The sequence below is a fragment of the Salmo trutta genome, chromosome 27 (assembly GCF_901001165.1).
Source record: "Salmo trutta chromosome 27, fSalTru1.1, whole genome shotgun sequence".
Taxonomy (NCBI): Eukaryota; Metazoa; Chordata; class Actinopteri; order Salmoniformes; family Salmonidae; genus Salmo; species Salmo trutta.
The window spans coordinates 31,619,916-31,640,252 of NC_042983.1; the positions used below are offsets into that span (position 1 = coordinate 31,619,916).

Genomic DNA, 20,337 nt, shown 5'->3' on the forward strand with positions numbered 1-20,337 from the left:
GGTTTGTAAAGAACATTTACATGATTTTGAATTTGTTAGTTTCAGGCTGTATATACCAATTAATTGTGTATTACAGCCTGATTAATCAGACTAAGTTCCGTCTTGTACTAGGTTGTATCCTGTCTTCCCCTCTACTACATATCTGAAATAAATCCTCTGGACTGGTGGAAACATGCAGTATTGTATTTGTGTTGGGAACGGATTTAAACCTGGGACACCGGGTGGGCGATTAATAATCAGGTAAAACAGAAAACCAGCAGCACTTTGGACTCCCATGGTAAGATTTGAATACTTCTTATTGTTGTTATCTTGAACACTGTGCAGCATACATATGCTAATTGACCATAGGCTATTTTTGTCCTATTTACACTGTTGATGAAGGCCATTTCTAAGTCAAATGTACTAAGATTCAGAAATACAAAAACACAATTTACCCAATGGATACTTCCAACACTAGGCCAATCTCTGATGTACACTACATGACCAAAAGTATGTGGACACCTGCTCATCGGACATCTCATACCAAAATCATGGGCATTAATATGGAGTTGGTCACCCCTTTGCTGCTATAACAGCCTCCACTCTTCTGGGAAGGCTTTCCACTATATGTTGGAACATTGCTGCAGGGGACTTTCTTCCATTCAGTCACAAGAGCATTAGTGAGGCCTAGCCTGAACCATGAAAACATCCCCAGACCATTATTCCCCCTCCACCAAACTTTACAGTTGGCACAATGCATTCAGAGTTCTCCTGGCATCCGTCAAACTCAGATCCGTCCATCGGACTGCTAGATGGTGAAGTGTGATTCATGTCCAATGGTGGCGAGCTTTACACCACTCCAGCCGACGCTTGGCATTGCACATGGTGATCTTAGGCTTGTGTGTGCGGCTGCTCGGCCATGGAAACCCCTTTCATGAAGCTCTCGACGAACAGTTCCTGTGCTGACACTACACGCTTCAGCACTCGCCGGTCCCATTCTGTGAGCTTGTGTGGCCTACCACTTTACATTTACATTACATTTTAGTCATTTAGCAGATGCTCTTATCCAGAACGACTTACAGTAGTGAATACATACATTTCATTTCATGCATTTTTTTTTCTTATTTTTTTTGTACTGGCCCCCCATGGGAATCGAACCCACAACCCTGGCGTTGCACACACCATGCTCTACCAACTGAGCCACAGGGAAGACTTTGTGGCTGAGCCATTGTTACTCCTAGACATTTCCACTTCACAATAACAGCCCTTACAGTTGACCGTGGAAGCTTTAGCAGGGCAAAAATTTGACAAACTGACTTGTTGGAAAGGTGACATCCTATGATGGTGCCACGCTGAAAGTCACTGAGCTCTTCAGTAAGGCTATTCTAATGACAATGTTTGTCCATGGAGATTGCATGACTGTGTGCTTGATTGTATACACCTGTCAGCAACGGGTGTGGCTGAAATAGCTGAATCCACTCATTTGAAGGGTTGAACACATACTTTTGTATATATAGCACCTCTCCCTGTCTGAGTCTGTAATACCAACATGTTTCAAGCAGACCACCATAGTCTCTGTGCCCAAGAACACTAAGGTAACCTGCCTAAATGACTACCGACCCGTAGCACTCACATCTGTAGCCATGAAGATCTTTGAAAGGCTGGTCATGGCACACATCAACACCATTATCCCAGAAACCCTTGACCCACTCCAATTGGCATACCGCCCCAACAGATCCACAGATGATGCAATCTCTATTGCACTCTACACTGCCCTTTCACACCTGGACAAAAGGAACACCTATGTGAAAATGCTATTCATTGACTACAGCTCAGCGTTCAACACCATAATTCCCTCAAAGCTCATCACTAAGCTAAGGACCCTGGGACTAAACACTTCCCTCTGCAACTAGATCCTAGACTTCCTGACGGGCCGCCCCCAGGTGGTAAGTGAAGGTAACAACACATCCGCCACGCTGATCCTTAACACGGGGGTCCCTCAGGGTGTGTGCTTAGTGCTTAGTCCACTCCTGTACTCCCTGTTCACTCATGACTGCACGGCCAGGCACAACTCCAACACCATCATTAACTTTGCCAATGACACAACAGTGGTAGGCCTGATCACCAACAACGATGAGACAGCATATAGGGAGGAGGTCAGAGAACTGGCCGTGTGGTGCCAGGACAACAACTTCTCCCTCAACGTGATCAAGACTAAGGAGATGATTGTGGACTACAGGAAAAGGAGGACAGAGCACGCCCCCATTCTCATCGACGGGGCTGTAGTGGAGCAGGTTGAAAGGTTCAAGTTCCTTGGTGTCCACATCACCAACAAACTAACATGGTCCAAACACACTAAGACAGTTGTGAAGAGGGCACGACAAAACCTATTCCCCCTCAGGAGACTGAAAAGATTAGGCAAAGGTCCTCAGATCCTCAAAAGGTTCTACAGCTGCATCATCGAGAGCATCCTGACTGGTTGCATCACTGCCTGGTATGGCAACTACTCGGCCTCCGACCGCAAGGCACTACAGAGGGTAGTGCGTGCGACCCAGTACATCACTGGGGCCAAGCTTCCTGCCATCTAGGACCTCTATACCAGGCAGTGTCAGAGGAAGGTCCTAAAAAATTGTCATAGACTGTTCTCTCTGCTACCACACGGCAAGCGGTACCAAAGTGCCAAGTCTAGGTCCAAGAGGCTTCTAAACAGCTTCTACCCCAAGCCATAAGACTACTGAACATCTAATCAAATGGCTACCCAGACTACTTGCATTGCCCGCCCCCTCCTCTTTTACGCTGCTACTACTCTCTGTTAATATCTATGCATAAGTCACTTTAACAACTCTACCCACATGTATATATTACCTCAATTACCTCGACTGACCGGTGCCCCCGCACATTGACTCTGTACCGGTACCCCTTGTATATAGCGACTGCTATTGTTATTTTACTGCTGCTCTTTAATTATGTGTTACTTTATTTCTTATTTTTGTATGTATTTTTCTTAAAACTGCATTGTTGGTTAATGGCTTGTAAGTAAGCATTTCATTGTAAGGTCTACACCTGTTATATTCAGCACATATGACAAATACAATTTGATTTGATACAGTATCATATAAACAGAAGGAGGGGCATTCAACCTGTCCAACTGTTTATAGACCAATTAGCATCTACGTATATCCTTCACAACCAAGGGACAATGCAAAGACTCACCATAGCTATGCACAACTCAAAAAGTGGTGAAAGGTGAAAACACAATGTGGTTGCTAAAAACACTGTTTAAGAATAGCCTCGTAGTAACAATGACTTGTTATGGCAACCATTTCTGCGGACATTCAGAGTCAAAGTCAAAGCTTACGCTATACCAGCATAGTGTTGACACTGGTGAAAGTGTAGCTGATCTAAAATGTCTAGGTAGTTAGCTGTGGTGAATAAGAAGCCGAGCCACTGGCAAGGGAAGTCACCTCCCATTATAAAAGTCAACTGTCTCCCACAGAGTGCCAGACCACATTATTCTCTTGATCTTCCAGCTACAATGCTTGGCTTTGGATGGCGAGTGATGTGTGCAGAGAGTACCTGGTTCAAGCCCAGTTCAGGGCAGACATGGAAAGTAGCTACATTGGTATAAGGTTGCCGTGACCCAGATCACACAGTTGGGATCTGCAGTCTGCTGGGGTGGCTGTGAGAGAAGGAAAAGGTGCAAGGGGGTGAGTTGAGCAGTCTGTTAAATGGCTCAAGATGAATAAATTAATTGAACAGTCATGTTTTTTGTAATCTGTAATGTGGCACCACCATAGAGATCAAATGAAATTACTATTCTAATTTTAATTGTACTACGGGCACCACTTGTCTTAGAATGACTTAGACCTAGTGTTTACAATGGCTATGCCTTCATATTAGCTCAACTAAAATATCAGAACTAACAGGCTAATTTATGAGGTGGTACAGTAGAATCCCCAATATCAGGTCACACGTACTACAGAATCAATATGAATACACTGGTTTTCTTTTCAACCATTGATTGAAATGTTGCATCCATAGTCCATCAGGCCACATTAGACCACAGGATACAGTACAACCCACTGTAGCACATAAGACAATTTTACATCCGTAATTAGCAAATACCAGACAATGTTCACCTCATGAACAAAATTGTTCAAAAACACTGCACATTCTCCAACTGTAGTTATAACATGTCAATCCTGCTGGGTTTCTTAACTGTTGACAGACCGGTGAAAAGAGCTTCTTCTTCTTCGTTGGTGGGGTTTAATGGCGGATGGCATCCAATATGTTGCATTACTGCCACCAACTGAATTAGGCTAGCTTTTTCAAACAGAAATTTGCTTCCTGTAGCACTACTTCCAAAAAGTTTTGGGACACTGTAAAGTCAATGGAGAGTAAGAGGAAACACTGTCACCACTGATAAATCTACGATTATCAATCATTTCAATAATCATTATTCCACGGCTGGCCATGCTTTCCACCTTGGCTACCCCTACCCTGGCCAACATCTCAGCACCCCCTGCAACTTGTAGTCTGGATGTAATCCGTGTAATCACCAAAGCCCCATATACTACCCACCACTGCAACCTGTATACTCTTGTTGGCTGGCCATCATTACATATCCGTCGCCAAACCCACTGTCTCCAGGTCATCTATAAGTCTTTGCTAGGTAAAGCCCCGCCGAATCTCAGTTCACTGGTCACCATAGCAACACCCACCCGTAGCATGCGCTCCAGCAGGTTATTTCACTGGTCATCTCCAAAGCCAACACTTCCTTTGGCCGCCTTTCCTTACGGTTCTCCAGTTCTGTCAATGACTGGAACGAATTGCAAAAATCTCTGAAGCTGGAGCCTTATATCTCCCTCTCTAACTTTAAGCATCAGCTGTCTGAGCAGCTTACCAATCACTGTACCTGTACACAGCCAATCTGTAAATAGCACACCCGATTACCTCATCCCCATATTATTACTTACCCTCTTGATATTTTGCACCCCAGTGTTTCTACTTGCACAACATCCTCTGCACATCTACCACTCCAGTATTAATGCTAAATTGTAATTATTTTCGCCTCTAGGGCCTATTTATTGACTGCCTCCCTACTCTTCTACATTTGCACACACTGTACATAGATTTTTATGTTTTTCTTTTATTTTGTGTTTTAGACTGTACGTTTGTTTATGTGTAACTCTGTGTTGTTGTTTTTGTCGCACTGCTTTGCTTTATCTTGGCCAGGTCACAGTTGTAAATGAGAACTTATTCTCAACTGGCCTACCTGGTTAAAAAAAGGTGAAATATATATTTTTTTAAAACAACTGTAGTATAAATCCATTATACTTTGTGATACAAAATGGGAAAAGGGGAAAATGTACTTTGCTGCAGCTGAACCACATTGACCACAACATCTATTTTTATGTAACTAACATTCCATCTCTATGGTACATTTGATAACCATTGCTATGAACGCTAACAAGCCAACCTTACAGAAGCATATATCACTAGTTGGCCTATCCCTCTGTGCTGGCATAGATCTACTACTCACAGGGATCCTCTCAGAATCCCTCCCCCTTCATCCATCCTTCTCTACTTTCTTCACTGCTTCAGCATACAACAACTTCTTGTCACCTCAACCTTCCTCTCCTGCACCGGACACCTCTGATCCCCAGCAACATGGGCACCCCAACAGTTGACACACACAACTTTTCCCCCCCAAAACTACACATTCCTTTGTCCCATGTCCTCCTGCACATTTCCCACATTCTGAAATCTCCCTCCTACACACTGCTGTGACATGACCGTAAATGTGGCACCTGTAACACCGCAGTGGTTTCAGCACAAAAACTTTAACAGCATAACTCAAATATCCTAACATGACTTTGTTAGGTAAGACTGATTCAATGCTCCAAAGAACAGACTGTGTCACTTCTGTTTCACCACGCTCCCCATAAGCGTCACAAACACCAGGAATCTTAATATTCAATTGCTTCACCTCCACACTTAACGCTACCCCAGAAATCACTCCCTTCAATGGTGCACTGTTCCTAAAAGCAAGATACAGATCAAGTTGCGTCACACAGAATGCCCACTCCCTCTGGACAGAGGAAACACAAACTAACATCACAAGTCCACTTCACTTCGGGTTACCTTCACCAACTCAACAGCGCCCAACATCTTTTCCACCCAACCTGATGCCACATATGGATCAGCCAAAAGATCTGGATCCACTTTCTCCAAAAATCTCATTCCCACTGGACCAAACTCATCTTTATCATAACCATGTCTACCGATGCAAGGCTCGGGCTCCAAGCTCCTCACCACACCTTCCACCTCACTTAAATGTCCCTCATTCAATTCCATTTAGTCTCCAGAACTCAGGTCTAGCACACAGCTCTCTATGTTTGTACTTAACCTCATTCTTCTTCGACACACCAGCTCCCCCTCTATCGCCATCCCCACCAGATTCAAACTCAACCTCTGCTTTCCTCACTCTCTTCTTCCCCTTCTTCCTCTTTTTCTTCCTTCCCTCTCTGAAATCCAACTTTCCGTATCCATGTCCCAGAACTAATCTTCTCCCGGCTTTGCTAGCATCCCAGTTTCCCATCTTAACTCCATGATGAAAGATAAATTCCCCAAAGCAAAACTAAATAGGATGTTTGAAGGAGAACAAAAATGATTGAATAATGAAACAGAAAAGACAAAACAGAGTATTATTATTCATATTTATGCCTTGGAAAGCTGTGGTGTCATTTAACAACAAGGAACCGATTTAATAAATGCACTTCATTTGCTGCTGCAGCTGCAGGGAGAATGTGGGATCAGTATCATGCCAAATGTATTCACAAATGTAAATCACCAATCCACAAAGGTAAATCACTTTCCACAAATGTAAATCACCAATCCACACATGTAAATCACTTTTCACAAATGTAAATCGCTATCCACAAATACATTTCACTATCCACAAACAAACACCTTTTGAGTTGTATTTGTAAATCGATATATAAAAAAATTATAACTACAGATATGCAGGTCATTTCCAAGGGCCTTAAGTAAAATGACTGCCATGAAGACAAACAAGTTCTCACGCATAGAAAGCATATTTTTAGTTGTAGAAAAAAAGTTGATCCCATAAAAGTTGAACCCATTGATGCTGTTGTTGACCCGGATCACTGCGGAAAAGGAGGCGGTTAAAGGGGTGAGTGTAACCGGTGTGAAATGGCTAGCTAGTTAGCGGTCAATGCTAATAGCGTTTAAATCGGTGACATCACTCGCTCTAAGCCCTTGAAGTCGTTGTTTCCCTTGCACTGCAAGGGCCGCGGCTTTTATGGAGCGAAGGGTAACAATGCTTCGAGGGTGACTGTTGTCAATGTGTGCAGAGAATCTCTGATTCAAACCAAGGTTGGAGCGAGAAGGGTGGAAGAAATACTGTTACAAAGTCTGATCCCATATCCCCTACATCTTCCTTCTACCTTTTGCATGCCTCTCCTGGGGAAATGGTTAGAGGCCTCAGGAATATTTATCTTAATGCTCGTGTGGTGAAATATGGAGTAATCTAGGGCTTCGATTATTTACGTTGGACATACTATGGTTACACATATTATGGTTACCATACTATAATTTCTGCAGCCTTGAAAGGCAGGCATCAACATGGCCAAACGAGACTACCAGCGATTTATATAAATCGCTTTCTGTGGGTACAAACCTTTTTTCTATGAATACAAATCGCTTTCTATGCGTGATAACTTCTTGTCTTTTTCTTGTCCGCAAATCCCTGTCAAGTCAGGTGACCTAAACGCTTCCAAATATGGAGTTGCAGGTTTGCCATATCTGTCAAGTTTGCGCATATCTCTCCTACGTGCAAATCTGTACGGCAGTCATTTTACTTAAGGCCCTTGGAAATGACCTGCATATCTTCAGTTATACAATTTTTTATAATATATTTGCAAATACAAATTAAAAGGTGTTTGTTTGTTTGTGGATAGTGAATTGCATTTGTGGATTGGTGATTTACATTTGTGGATTGGTGATTTACATTTGTGGAAAGTGTTTTACATTTGTGGATTCAAATCAAACTTTATTTGTCACATACTCTGAATACAACAAGTGTAGACTTTACCGTGAAATGCTTACTTACAAACACATAACCAAGACTGCAGTTCAAGAAGAGTTAAGAAAATATTTACCAAGTAGACTAAAATAAAACGTTATAATAAAAAAGTAACACAATAAGAATAACAATAATGAGGTTATATACAGGGGACACCGGTACCGAGTCAGTGTGCGGGGGTACAGGTTAGTCTAGGTAATTTGTACATGTAGGTGGGGGTGAAGTGACTATGCATAGATAATAAACAGCGAGTGGCAGCAGTGTACAAAAGGGAGGGGGAGGGGTGGTCAATGTAAATTGTCTGGTGGCTCTTATGGCTTGGGGGTAGAAGCTGTTAAGGAGCCTCTTGGTCCTAGACTTGGCGCTCCGGTACCGCTTGCCGTGCGGTAGCAGAGAAAACAGTCTATAACTTGGGTGACTGGAGTCTGACAATTTTATGGGCTTTCCTCGGAGTTCCTGGATTGCAGGAAGCTTGGCCCCAGTGATGTACTGGGCCATATGCACTACCCTCTGTAGCGCCTTACGGTCAGATGCCGAGCAGTTGCCATACCAGGCAGTGATGCAACCAGTCAGGATGCTCTCGATGGTGCAGCTGTAGAACCTTTTGAGGATCTGGGGACCAATGTCAAATCTTTTCAGAATTGGCGATTTACATTTGTGGTAAGTGATTTACATTTGTGAATACATTTGGCATGATATTGATTCCATAGAAAACCGGGAGGCGGTGGAAAGGCGCGCAAGTGACGTATGCACACACACTCAGCAGCAGCCGGCGGAGCTGCGAGCAGCACAGCAGAGCGGGCACAAACACAAACAGGGAAGTCGCTTCATCAAGCAAAAGTCGCTGGGGCAGCCTTATAAATTTGCTACATTTGTCGCTATACACTTTAACCAATAAAATTCGCTGGAGGCGTCTGAAAAATCGCTAAATCTAGCGACAAAGTTGCTAAATTGGCAACACCATCTCCCAGCTCTAAAATAAATGTCACGTGTACCTTTACGTTTTCCGTTTTAGGGTCCATAATGCCGTAATAAAATCAATACAATACAGTAGAAAGTATGCAGTATCTCACTGTTCTTGAATACGGTTTTAAATACAAAGCCAAGTGTTTTGTTTAAAGGAAAATAACGCTCACATCGGTCATACTGTAAACTGGCATATCCAGTGACGCCTATTAGCATGACCTCTACTCCAGTAGAATACGGTTTCCACTAGTTACCCCAGCCACAAAATATAAATGGGCTTTATCGTAAATATTTATGAAAACAACCATTTGCTTTTTGGTTCTAATTTTAGGGTTAGGCTTGAGATTAGCAGTCTGGTCAAGGTAAGGGTTAAGATCACATTTTAAGAAGATAAATTGTAGAAATAGTCGGGGTTTATGACTTTGTGGCTGTGTCACCTAGTGACGACCGTTCAAAACACTCGGGAACCGAGGTTGAATGAATGGATCATTTAAATATAATTGCAGCAACCGGGAAGCAGTTTGATTTACAAATTCATTACTCTTAAATATTACTAACTTCAGAAAGGGCTTATGTGCTCCGCGACGCTCGATTTTCGGCGTTGAGTCCTTTTCAGCACCACTGCATCAACATGGTGAGTATCCTGCTATGGCTACAGTAGCTAGCTATTAGGCGTTAGCTTGATATCAGAACTAATACAGCTGCACTTCAGCAATGGTTCGCAAATTGATATAGCTAGAACATGCTAATAGTGTTTCACAACCAGTTGTAATATTAGCAAAATGTGCAGTTCATGTGTTAGCTAAATTAGCGAACGTTAGCTTGGCATCTCCCTTGCTAGTTAGTAGCTAACGTTAACTAGCTAACGTTAGCTACTGTAAGAAGCAACCGACAGGTAGTAAAGCAAATTATCTAATATCACTAACCAATGTTTTTATCCATCGTTTTCTGACAACTGCTTAGATTGCTAATTTGGCGCTCGTGATGCGCAGCAAATAGAAACGTGCTGGTTTGCTGGCTTCACTTTGTTTATGTCGCTCATTGAGAACGTTCAAGTATGGAAAGGTGTTTTTCTCACATCTATAACACTCGTTTTGACCTCAGGTTGACCTCCGTGAGGTGGTATGCTTTAGGGTTATTTTCTACCTATTCAGAGCAAAATGTATACACTGTAAAACTGTTTTTTGATGAGCCATACACTGTCCCGCATTCTTGTATCTTATAATGTTAGGGTACTGGTAATGTTTGCAAAATCCCCAGGGCAACCTGTTAAGAAGACCTTTTGGCACTGGATGTTCAAAAGACGCAACATAAAAGCAGGAGCAGATGCCATAGCATCCCTTGGCTTGTTATAAACGTCAAATGCACTACCAAAGACCCAAACAGTACAATTAAAACATTTTGAATGGGAAGATGGGCCTACCCTCTCTGGTTTAAATGTAAATGGACTCTTGATGTCCATTTAATGTTTAGGTGAATTGGGTGTTATCATAAGGTCTCCTAGACTATAGGCCTAGGTTTGCTGAAAGAGATTAGATTTCTAATTTAGTAGGCTACACCAAAGCGGCCTCATCCTTTTCAGAAATGTCTGTATTTAATTTGCGGAATTCTTCCACTGCTCTACGATTCGTTACATACATCATTCTGAGACTGCGACCATTTGAAGTTGTTTGTGATAATGTCAAAATGAGCATTGTTGTACAACACAAAGTCATAAGCGATTGGATCATTTCTAACCAATCAGAATATCAAAGCCAATGACACATTTTCAAAATGCTGCTTCACCCATATGTGTTCTGGCCCAACCCATCGATTTCTGGACCAATCAGAATGGTTAGAATGTGTTTGCGTTCTAGAAATTGTCAGGGATGAACTCCGATCCAGACTCATTGCAGAGAAGAAACTAACGTCCGTGGGCGTGGCGTAGTTAGCCAGGCAAGTAATTCATGACAATTTTAAAAAGGGACTCGGAGGAAAGCACTCATGTTTTTTGTGTAATGGAAGCACAGGTGTGAGATATAGGAAACCTGTTCAGTGTCACTAAGGATGAACTCACTCACTAAATTTGGTGGTTAATATGCCAGTTATAAGAGGTTTATAACACAGCGATTGGAGATACCATTTCTAATGCAATTTGTGTCTTATGATGCCTAGGCTTTTCACATTGGACATTTAGATAAACTATTAGGCTAAATTGTAATCTGTGATGGTCAGTGGGACTGACTCAAAGTCACTGATTTGCCTTTTGTGAGCTCGCTGCTCTCAAGTTTGCTGTAGTAAGCTGTTTTAACGGGATGCACTATGGCTGCACAGTAGTAAATAATATGGATAATAGCCTAATAATAATCAATCAATGTACGTGTAGCACACCATGATTGTGTTGTTCAAAAGTGGCATACAGTGCCTTCGGAAAATATACAAATCAAAATATTTTTGATATTTGAGATTCTTCAAAGTTGGCTGCTTTTCCTTCCCTCTGCGGTCCAACTCATCCCAAACCATCTCAATTGGGTTGAGGTCGGGTGATTGTGGAGGCCAGGTCATCTGATGAAGCACTCCATCACTCTCCTTCTTGGTCAAAAATCCCTTACACAGCCTGGAGGTGTGTTGGGTCATTGTCCTGTTGTAAAACAAATGATAGTCCCACTAAGTGCAAACCAGATGGGATGGCGTATCGTTGCAGAATGCTGTGGTAGCCATGCTGGTTAAGTGCTTTGAATTCTAAATAAATCACACAGTGTCACCAGCAAAGCACCCCCACATCACCCTTGTCCTCCATGCTTCACGGTGGGAACTAGAGGTCGACCGATTAATCGGAATGGCCGATTAATTAGGGCCGATTTCAAGTTTTCAGAACAATCGGTATTTTTGGCCGCCGATTTGGCCGATTTATTTATATATATATATTTTTTTTACACCTTTATTAAACTAGGCAAGTCAGTTAAGAACACATTCTTATTTTCAATGACGGCCTAGGAACGTTGGGTTAACTGCCTTGTTCAGGGGCAGAATGACAGATTTTTACCTTGTCAGCTCAGAGATTCAATCTTGCAACCTTACGGTTAACTAGTCCAACGCTCTAGCCACCTGCTTTACATTGCACTCCACGAGGTTACGCGAATGCAGTAAGAAGCCAAGGTAAGTTGCTAACTAGCATTAAACTTATCTTATAAAAAACAATCAATCAATCAATCATAATCGCTAGTTAACTACACATGGTTGATGATATTACTAGTTTATCTAGCCTGTCCTGCGTTGCATATAATCTCTTAGGTACACGTTGCTCCAACCATAAACATCAATGCCTTTCTTAAAATCAATACACAAGTATATATTTTTAAACCTGCATATTTAGTTAATATTGCCTGCTAACATGAATTTCTTTTAACTAGGGAAAATGTGTCACTTCTCTTGCAAACAGAGTCAGGGTATATGCAGCAGTTTGTGCCGCCTGGCTCGTTGCGAACTGTGAAGACTATTTCTTCCTAACAAAGACAGCCGACTTCGCCAAACGGGGGATGATTTAACAAAGGCGCATTTGCGAAAAAAGCACAATCGTTGCACGACTGTACCTAACCATAAACATCAATGCCTTTCTTAAAACCAATACACAGAAGTGTATATTTTTAAACCTGCATATTTAGTTAAAAGAAATCCAGGTTAGCAGGCAATATTAACCAGGTGAAATTGTGTCATTTTGCGTTCATTGCGCGCAGTCAGGGTATATGCAACAGTTTGGGCCGCCTGGCTCGTTGCGAACTAATTTGCCAGAATTTTACATAATTATAACATAACATTGAGGGTTGTGCAATGTAACAGGAAAAACGTTTTGTTTTCGAGATGATAGTTTCAGGATTCGACCATATTAATGCCCTAAGGCTCGTATTTCTGTGTGTTATTATATTATAATTAAGTCTATGATTTGATAGAGCAGTCTGACTGAGCGGTGGTAGGCAGCAGCAGGCTCGTAAGCATTCATTCAAAATAGCACTTTCCTGCGTTTTGCCAGCAGCCCTTCGCAATGCTTCAAGCATTGCGCTGTTTATGACTTCAAGCGTGTCAACTCCCAAGATGAGGCTGGTGTAACCGATGTGAAATGGCTAGCTAGTTAGCCGGGTGCGCGCTAATAGCGTTTCAAACGTCACTCGCTCTGAGACTTGGAGTTGTTGTTTCCCCTTCCTCTACATGGGTAACGCTGCTTCGAGGGTGGCTGTTGTCGATGTGTTCCTGGTTCAAGCCCAGGTAGGAGCGAGGAGAGGGACGGAAGCTATACTGTTACACTGGCAATACTAAAGTGCCTATAAGAACATCCAATAGTCAAAGGTATATGAAATACAAATGGTATAGAGAGAAATTGTCCTATAATTCCTACAATAACCTCAACCTAAAACTTCTTACCTGGGAATATTGAAGACTCATGTTAAAAGGAACCACCAGCTTTCATATGTTATGAGCAAGGAACTTAAACGTTTGCTTTTTTACATGGCACATATTGCACTTTTACTTTCTTCTCCAACACTTTGTTTTTGCATTATTTAAACCAAATTGAACATGTTTCATTATTTATTTGAGGCTAAATTGATTTTATTGATGTATTATATTAAGTTAAAATAAGTGTTCATTCAGTATTGTTGTAATTGTCATTATTACAAAAAAAAAAAAAAAAAATCGGCCGATTTAATCGGTATCGGCTGTTTTTGGCCCTCCAATAAGTGGTATCGGTATCGGCGTTGAAAAATCATAATCGGTCGACCTCTAGTGGGAACCACACATGCAGAGATCATCCGTTCACCTACTCTGCATCTCACAAAGACACAGCAGTTAGAACCAAACATTTGGACTCATCAGACCAAAGGAAAGATTTCCACCGGTCTAATGTCCATTGCTCGTGATTCTTGGCTCAAGCAAATATCTTCTTCTTATTGGTGTCCTTTAGTAGTGGTTTCTTTGCAGCAATTTGACCATGAAGGCCTGATTCACGCAGTCTCTTCTGAGCAGTTGATGTTGAGATGTCTCTTTTAAATTTATTTGGGCTGCAATTTCTGAGGCTGGTAACTCTAATGAACTTATCCTCTGCAGTAGAAGTAACTCTGGGTCTTCCTTTCCTGTTGCGGTGCTCATGAGAGCCAGTTTCATCATAGTGCTTGATGGTTATTGCGACTGCACTTGAAGAAACTTTCAAAGTTCTTGACATTTTCCAGATTGATTGACCTTCATGTCTTAAAGTAATGATGGACTGTCGTTTCTCTTTGCTTACTTGGTCTTTTACCAAATAAGGCTATGTTCTGTATACCACCCCACCTTGTCACAACACAACTGATTGGATCAAATGCATCATGACTACCTCATGAAGCTGGTTGAGAGAATGCCAAGAGTGTGCAAAGCTGTCATCAAGGCAAAGGGTGGCTACTTTGAAGAACTTCAAATATAAGATATTTTTTGATTTGTTTAACACTTTTTCTGGTTACTACCTGATTCCATATGTGTTCTTCCATTGTTTTTGTTGTCTTCACTATTATTCTACAATGTAAAAAAATACCAAAAATTAAAATCCTTGAATGAATAGGTGTCCAAACTTTTGACTAGTACTGTATGTAAATGTGATATTTCAGTTTTTATATTTTTTATACATTTCCAAAAATGTCTAAACATCTGTTTTTTGCTTTGTCATTATGGGGTATTGTATGTGTGGATTGATGAGAAGAAAAAAAAGATATAATACATTTTAGAATAAACCTGTAAAGTAACACAGTTTGGACAAAGAAGGGGTCTGAATACTTTCCGAATGCACTGTAGGCCTACACAGAATTATTTGACCACTTTTGATGAGATTGTATGTTGTCTCTTTGAATCCATATTGCTAGTAGTGAGAAACATTTTCTGTGTGGAGAACCTTGAAGCTTCCCACAACTGCTAGCTTAACTAGAGAGCAGGGGGCACCCAGGGCTTCCCTCTCTGGGCTCTTGTTGTTTTCAGGGGCAAGATGGCAGGCCTTCAGTTGGGTGTTTGAGCTCTCAGGCGTTGGTTATCTCCCGTGTGTAATCGGAGCCAGACAGCTAGGTGAACGGAGAGAGAGGATGGATCTTGGTGGCATTTGGTGTCTGGCTCTGCTTTTGGAGGTGATAATTATAATTATATGGGAGAGTTATAGCTGCTATGCAATATGTTGTATGGGTTTCTGTACAGCTGATGTAAGAAGGGCATTATAAATACATTTCATTATTGCCTATGTAATATGCCCAACAAAAAACTCTGAAGTGTGCTATTCAAAGGCCTATATTCTCCAACACACGTGTGCTGATATCACTAAGCCCACTTACTAGGGTAAAAGTTGGACTACCCTACAGTGAGGGATAAAGTAGCAGCACAATTCTAGCCAAACTATAAGGGAATATTGATCTATAAGGGTTGAAATTGAACACCCTGTGCTAAAGCTGGCTATCACTGTCAGCTCTCCACTGTTGACTGCTGCTTGTTCTCAGCTGAGCATCACTGTCAGCTCTCCACTGTTGACTGCTGCTTGTTCTCAGCTGGCTATCACTGTCAGCTCTCCACTGTTGACTGCTGCTTGTTCTCAGCTGAGCATCACTGTCAGCTCTCCACTGTTGACTGCTGCTTGTTCTCAGCTGAGCATCACTGTCAGCTCTCCACTGTTAACTGCTGCTTGTTCTCAGCTGAGCATCACTGTCAGCTCTCCACTGTTGACTGCTGCTTGTTCTCAGCTGAGCATCATGGGTGCTGAGAGTCAGACACTATTTTTTTGTATTGCACTGAGGGCATTTTGTGCAAGTGCCTCAAACGTGCCAATAAAATGCTCTCACGTCTTTGTTACTGCAGTTGTATATCATAAGGGAAGAAGTAGGGCTGTGGCTGTCACGGTAATTGACCTTTTCATTTTCATAAACACGTTTAGCATCTCGTCTCTTCCATGCATAGCCTACAATCCACTGATGGAGACCGTTGGAACATTTAAAACATCTAATAAATCCATTTAATATAACCTAAACCTTCACAATAAATCCATTATTTATTTTAGACAGGTCTAAAGAAACATGATATGAAGAATAGGTAGCCTATTTCAGAAAAACAGAATAGCATATTCTGAGTTGTCCTTGTTAGGCCCTGATCTGGCTATGCCATATGGCTGTGGGCTACACTAGTTCATTTAGCAGACAAGATTTGTTTAGAATTCCATGGCATTATTTTACAGTATAGTTGAATAAAATAGAAAGGATTTTTTTTCTCCAAAAGATTTGAGGGAGTGTGCACATGCAGCTATTCTGTGTTGAGCGGTTAACAAAGAAAAATGTCCTCCTAGATGCTTAATTTAGAGTTATTTATGCAACTTTACTTGTGATACAAACCTTAGGCTATATGTTTTGATTTTTAAAACATTCTAAGGCTGCATGATGATTTGAAAATAGGACCATGCTCTGTTTCTTGTGCAGCCCGCGCACCATCAATCTCATTCACAATAATTTGACAAGCACTTGATGATAATCTCACCCATCAGACTATTCATAATTTAATCTGGGCATTACATATAGCCTATGAGTGGAATAATATTTTATTTAGAATGGACCACAAAAAAACAAAACTCATCCGTAGCCTGCAATTGAGGTTAGGTGGCAAAATTATATAGCCTACTCCTGTCTACACAGTAATAATAAAAAATACTAAAGCATGATTTGGCCACAGAGGCCCATTTACCTGTTTTAAAAAAATAAATTGTGGGTTGTTTTCAATCGTATGACCTACAGTCGGAAGGAACGCAGCGCTCTCAATATGGGTAGATTATTGTTGAGTTGTGACTGTCTGTGAAAAGTAGAGATACCAGGCATATCGCAATAGTTTGGAAAGCAAATGGTTATTGCTGTAAAGAGTAGACTGCTCCTTTGAACTATGGTATAAATGGATGAATTTTCGGACTTTGGGGGGAGTGTGCTCTTCTGTATTGTACAATGTATAAATCAGAGGAGGCTGGTGGAAGGTGCTATTGGAGGACGGGCTCATTGGAATGGTTCGAAGGGCATTAATGGAACGGCATAAAACGCATCAGGTGGTGACACGCATCTCTGCGTGCCTGGCAGATACAGTGGCAAGAAAAAACATGTGAACCCTTTGGAAATACCTGGATTTCTGCATAAATTGGTCATAAAATTTGATCTGATCTTCATCTAGGTCACAACAAAAGAGAAACACAGTCTGCTTCAACTAATAACACACAAACAATAATATGTTTTCATGTCTTTATTGAACACACCCTGTAAACATTCACAGTGCAGGGTGGAAAAAGTATGTGAACCCTTGGATTTAATAACTGGTTGACCCTCCTTTGGCAGCAATAACCTCAACCAAGCATTTTCTGTAGTTGTGGATCAGACCTGCACAATGGTCAGGAGGAATTTTGGACCATTCGTCTTTACAAAGCTGTTTCAGTTCAGCAATATTCTTGGGATGTTTGGTGTGAACTACTCTCTTGAGGTCATGCCACAGCATTTCAATCGGGTTGAGGTCAGGACTCTTCTGTTGAAGCCATTCTGTTGTTGATTTACTTCTGTGTTTTGGGTCGTTGTCCTGATGCATCACCCAATTTCTGTTGAGCTTCAATTGGCAGACAGATAGCCTAACAGTCTCCTGCACAATGTCTTGATAAACATGGGAATTCATTTTTCCGTCTGATAGCAAGCTGTCCAGGCCCTGAGGCAGCAAAGCAGACCCAAACCATGATGCTCCATCCACCATACTTTACAGTTGGGATAAGGTTTTGATGTTGGTGTGCTGTGCCTTTGTTTCTCCACACATAGTGTTGTGTGTTCCTTCCAAACAAATCAACTGTAGTTTCATCTGTCCAAAGAATATTTTGCCAGCAGCGCTGTGGAACATCCAGGTGCACTTTTGCAAACTTCAGACATGCAGCAATGTTTTTCTTGGACAGCAGTGGCTTCTTCCGTGGTGTCCTCCCTTGAACACCATTCTTGTTTAGTGTTGTACATATCGTAGACTCGTCAACCGAGATGTTGGCATGTTCCAGATATTTCTGTATGTCATTAGCTGACTCTCTAGGATTCTTCTTAACCTCATTGAGCATTCTGAGCTGTGCTCTTGCAGTCATCTTTGTAGGACAGCCACTCCTAGGGAGAGTAGCAACAGTGCTGAACTTTCTCCATTTCTACACAATTTGTCTTACTGTGGACTAATGAACATCAAGGCTTTTAGAGATACTTTTGTAACTCTTTCCAGCTTCATGCAAGTCAACAATTCTTAATCGTAGGTCTTCTGAGATCTCTTTTGTTCGAGGCATGGTTCACATCAGGCAATGCTTCTTGTGAATAGCAAACTCACATTTTGAGTTGTTTTTTTTTTTATACGGCAAGGCAGCTCTAACCAACATCTCCAATCTTGTCTCAATGATTGGACTCCAGGTTAGCTGACTCCTGACTCCAATTAGATTTTGAAAAGGTTATTAACCTAGGGGTTCACATGTTTTTTCCAACCTACACTGTGAATGTTTAAATTATGTATTCAATATAGACAAGAGAAATGTAATAATTTGTGTGTTATTCGTGTGCTTAAACTATGTTTGTCTATTGTTGTGACTTAGATGATCAGATCAAATTTGATGACCAATTTATGCAGAAATCCAGGTAATTCCAAAGGGTTCACATACTTTTTCTTGCCACTGTATCTCAGCTTGGATGTCAGCTCTCCACCTCAAACTCAACCTCGACAAGATAGAGCTGCTCTTCCTCCCGGGGAAGGCCTGCCCGCTCAAAGACCTCTTCATCACGGTTGACAACTCCACAGTGTTGCCCTCCAGAGTGCAAAGAACCTTGGCATGACCCTGGACAACACGCTGTCGTTCTCTGCAAACCTCAAAGCAGTGACTCGCTCGTGCAGGTTCATGCTCTGCAACATCCGTAGTAGAGGTCGACCGATTATGATTTTTCAACGCCGATACTGATTTATCGGAGGACCAAAAAAAGCCGATACCGATTAATCGGCCAAATTCTTTTATTTTTATATATATTTTTTCATTTATTTATTTGTAATAATGACAATTACAACAATACTGAATGAACACTTTTATTGAATGAACTGAATGAACACTTAATAGAATACATCAATAAAATCTTTTTAGCCCCAAATAAATAATGAAACATGTTCAATTTGGTTTAAATAATGCAAAAACAAAGTATTGGAGAAGAAAGTAAAAGTGCAATATGTGCCATGTAAAAAAGCAAACGTTTAAGTTCCTTGCTCAGAACATGAGAACATATGAAAGCTGGTGGTTCCTTTTAACATGAGTCTTCAATATTCCCAGGTAAGAAGTTTTAGGTTGTAGTTATTATAGGAATTATAGGACTATTTCTCTATACCATTTGTATTTCATATACCTTTGATTATTGGATGTTCTTATAGGCACTTTGGTATTGCCAGTGTAACAGTATGGCTTCCGTCCCTCTCCTCGAACCAGGAACACATTGACAACAGCCACCCTCGAAGCATCGTTACCCATCGCTCCACAAAAGCCGCAGCCCTTGCAGAGCAAGGGGAACAACTACTTCAAGTCTCAGAGCGAGTGACGTCACTGATTGAAACGCTATTAGCGCGCACCCCGCTAACTAGCTAACCATTTCACATCGGTTACACCAGCCTAATCTCGGGAGTTGATAGGCTTGAAGTCATAAACAGCTCAATGCTTGAAGCACAGCGAAGAGCTGCTGGCAAACGCACAAAAGTGCTGTTTGAATGAATGCTTACGAGCCTGCTGCTGCCTACCACCACTCAGTCAGACTGTTCTATGAAATATCAAATCATATAATTAAGTCTAACATAATAACACACAGAAATACGAGCCTTAGGTCATTAATATGGTGAAATCCGGGCAAATCCGGGAACTATCATTTCGAAAACAAAATGTTTATTCTTTCAGTGAAATACGGAACCGTTCCGTATTTTATCTAACATCCATATGGCATCCATATGTCTAAATATTGCTTTTACATTGCACAACCTTCAATGTTATGTCATAATTATGTACAATTCTGGCAAATTAATTACAGTCTTTGTTTTGAATAAATGGTCTTCACACAGTTCGCAATGAGCCAGGTGGCCCAAACTGCTGCATATACCCTGACTGCTTGCACGGAACGCAAGAGAAGTGACACAATTTCCCTAGTTAAAAGAAATTCGTGTTAGCAGGCAATATTAACTAAATATGCAGGTTTAAAAATATATACTTGTGTATTGATTTTAAAGAAAGGCATTGATGTTTATGGTTA

At 41.4% G+C, this 20,337-nt stretch overlaps 1 protein-coding gene across 3 annotated transcripts in view; it reads left to right on the plus strand.

Moving 5' to 3' along the window:
* The first annotated feature begins 9,263 nt into the window (after window positions 1-9,263).
* LOC115164900 (transmembrane protein 161B) overlaps window positions 9,264-20,337 on the plus strand; it is a 28,834-nt gene continuing 17,760 nt past the window's right edge. The window contains exon 1 of one of the 3 annotated variants that reach the window (XM_029717811.1): window positions 9,264-9,686. In XM_029717811.1, coding sequence (XP_029573671.1) covers window positions 9,684-9,686 — 3 coding nt within the window. In that variant the 5' untranslated portion in view covers window positions 9,264-9,683. The remainder of the gene's footprint in view (window positions 9,687-20,337) is intronic. The other 2 variants (XM_029717808.1, XM_029717807.1) reach the window with 2 other exon arrangements.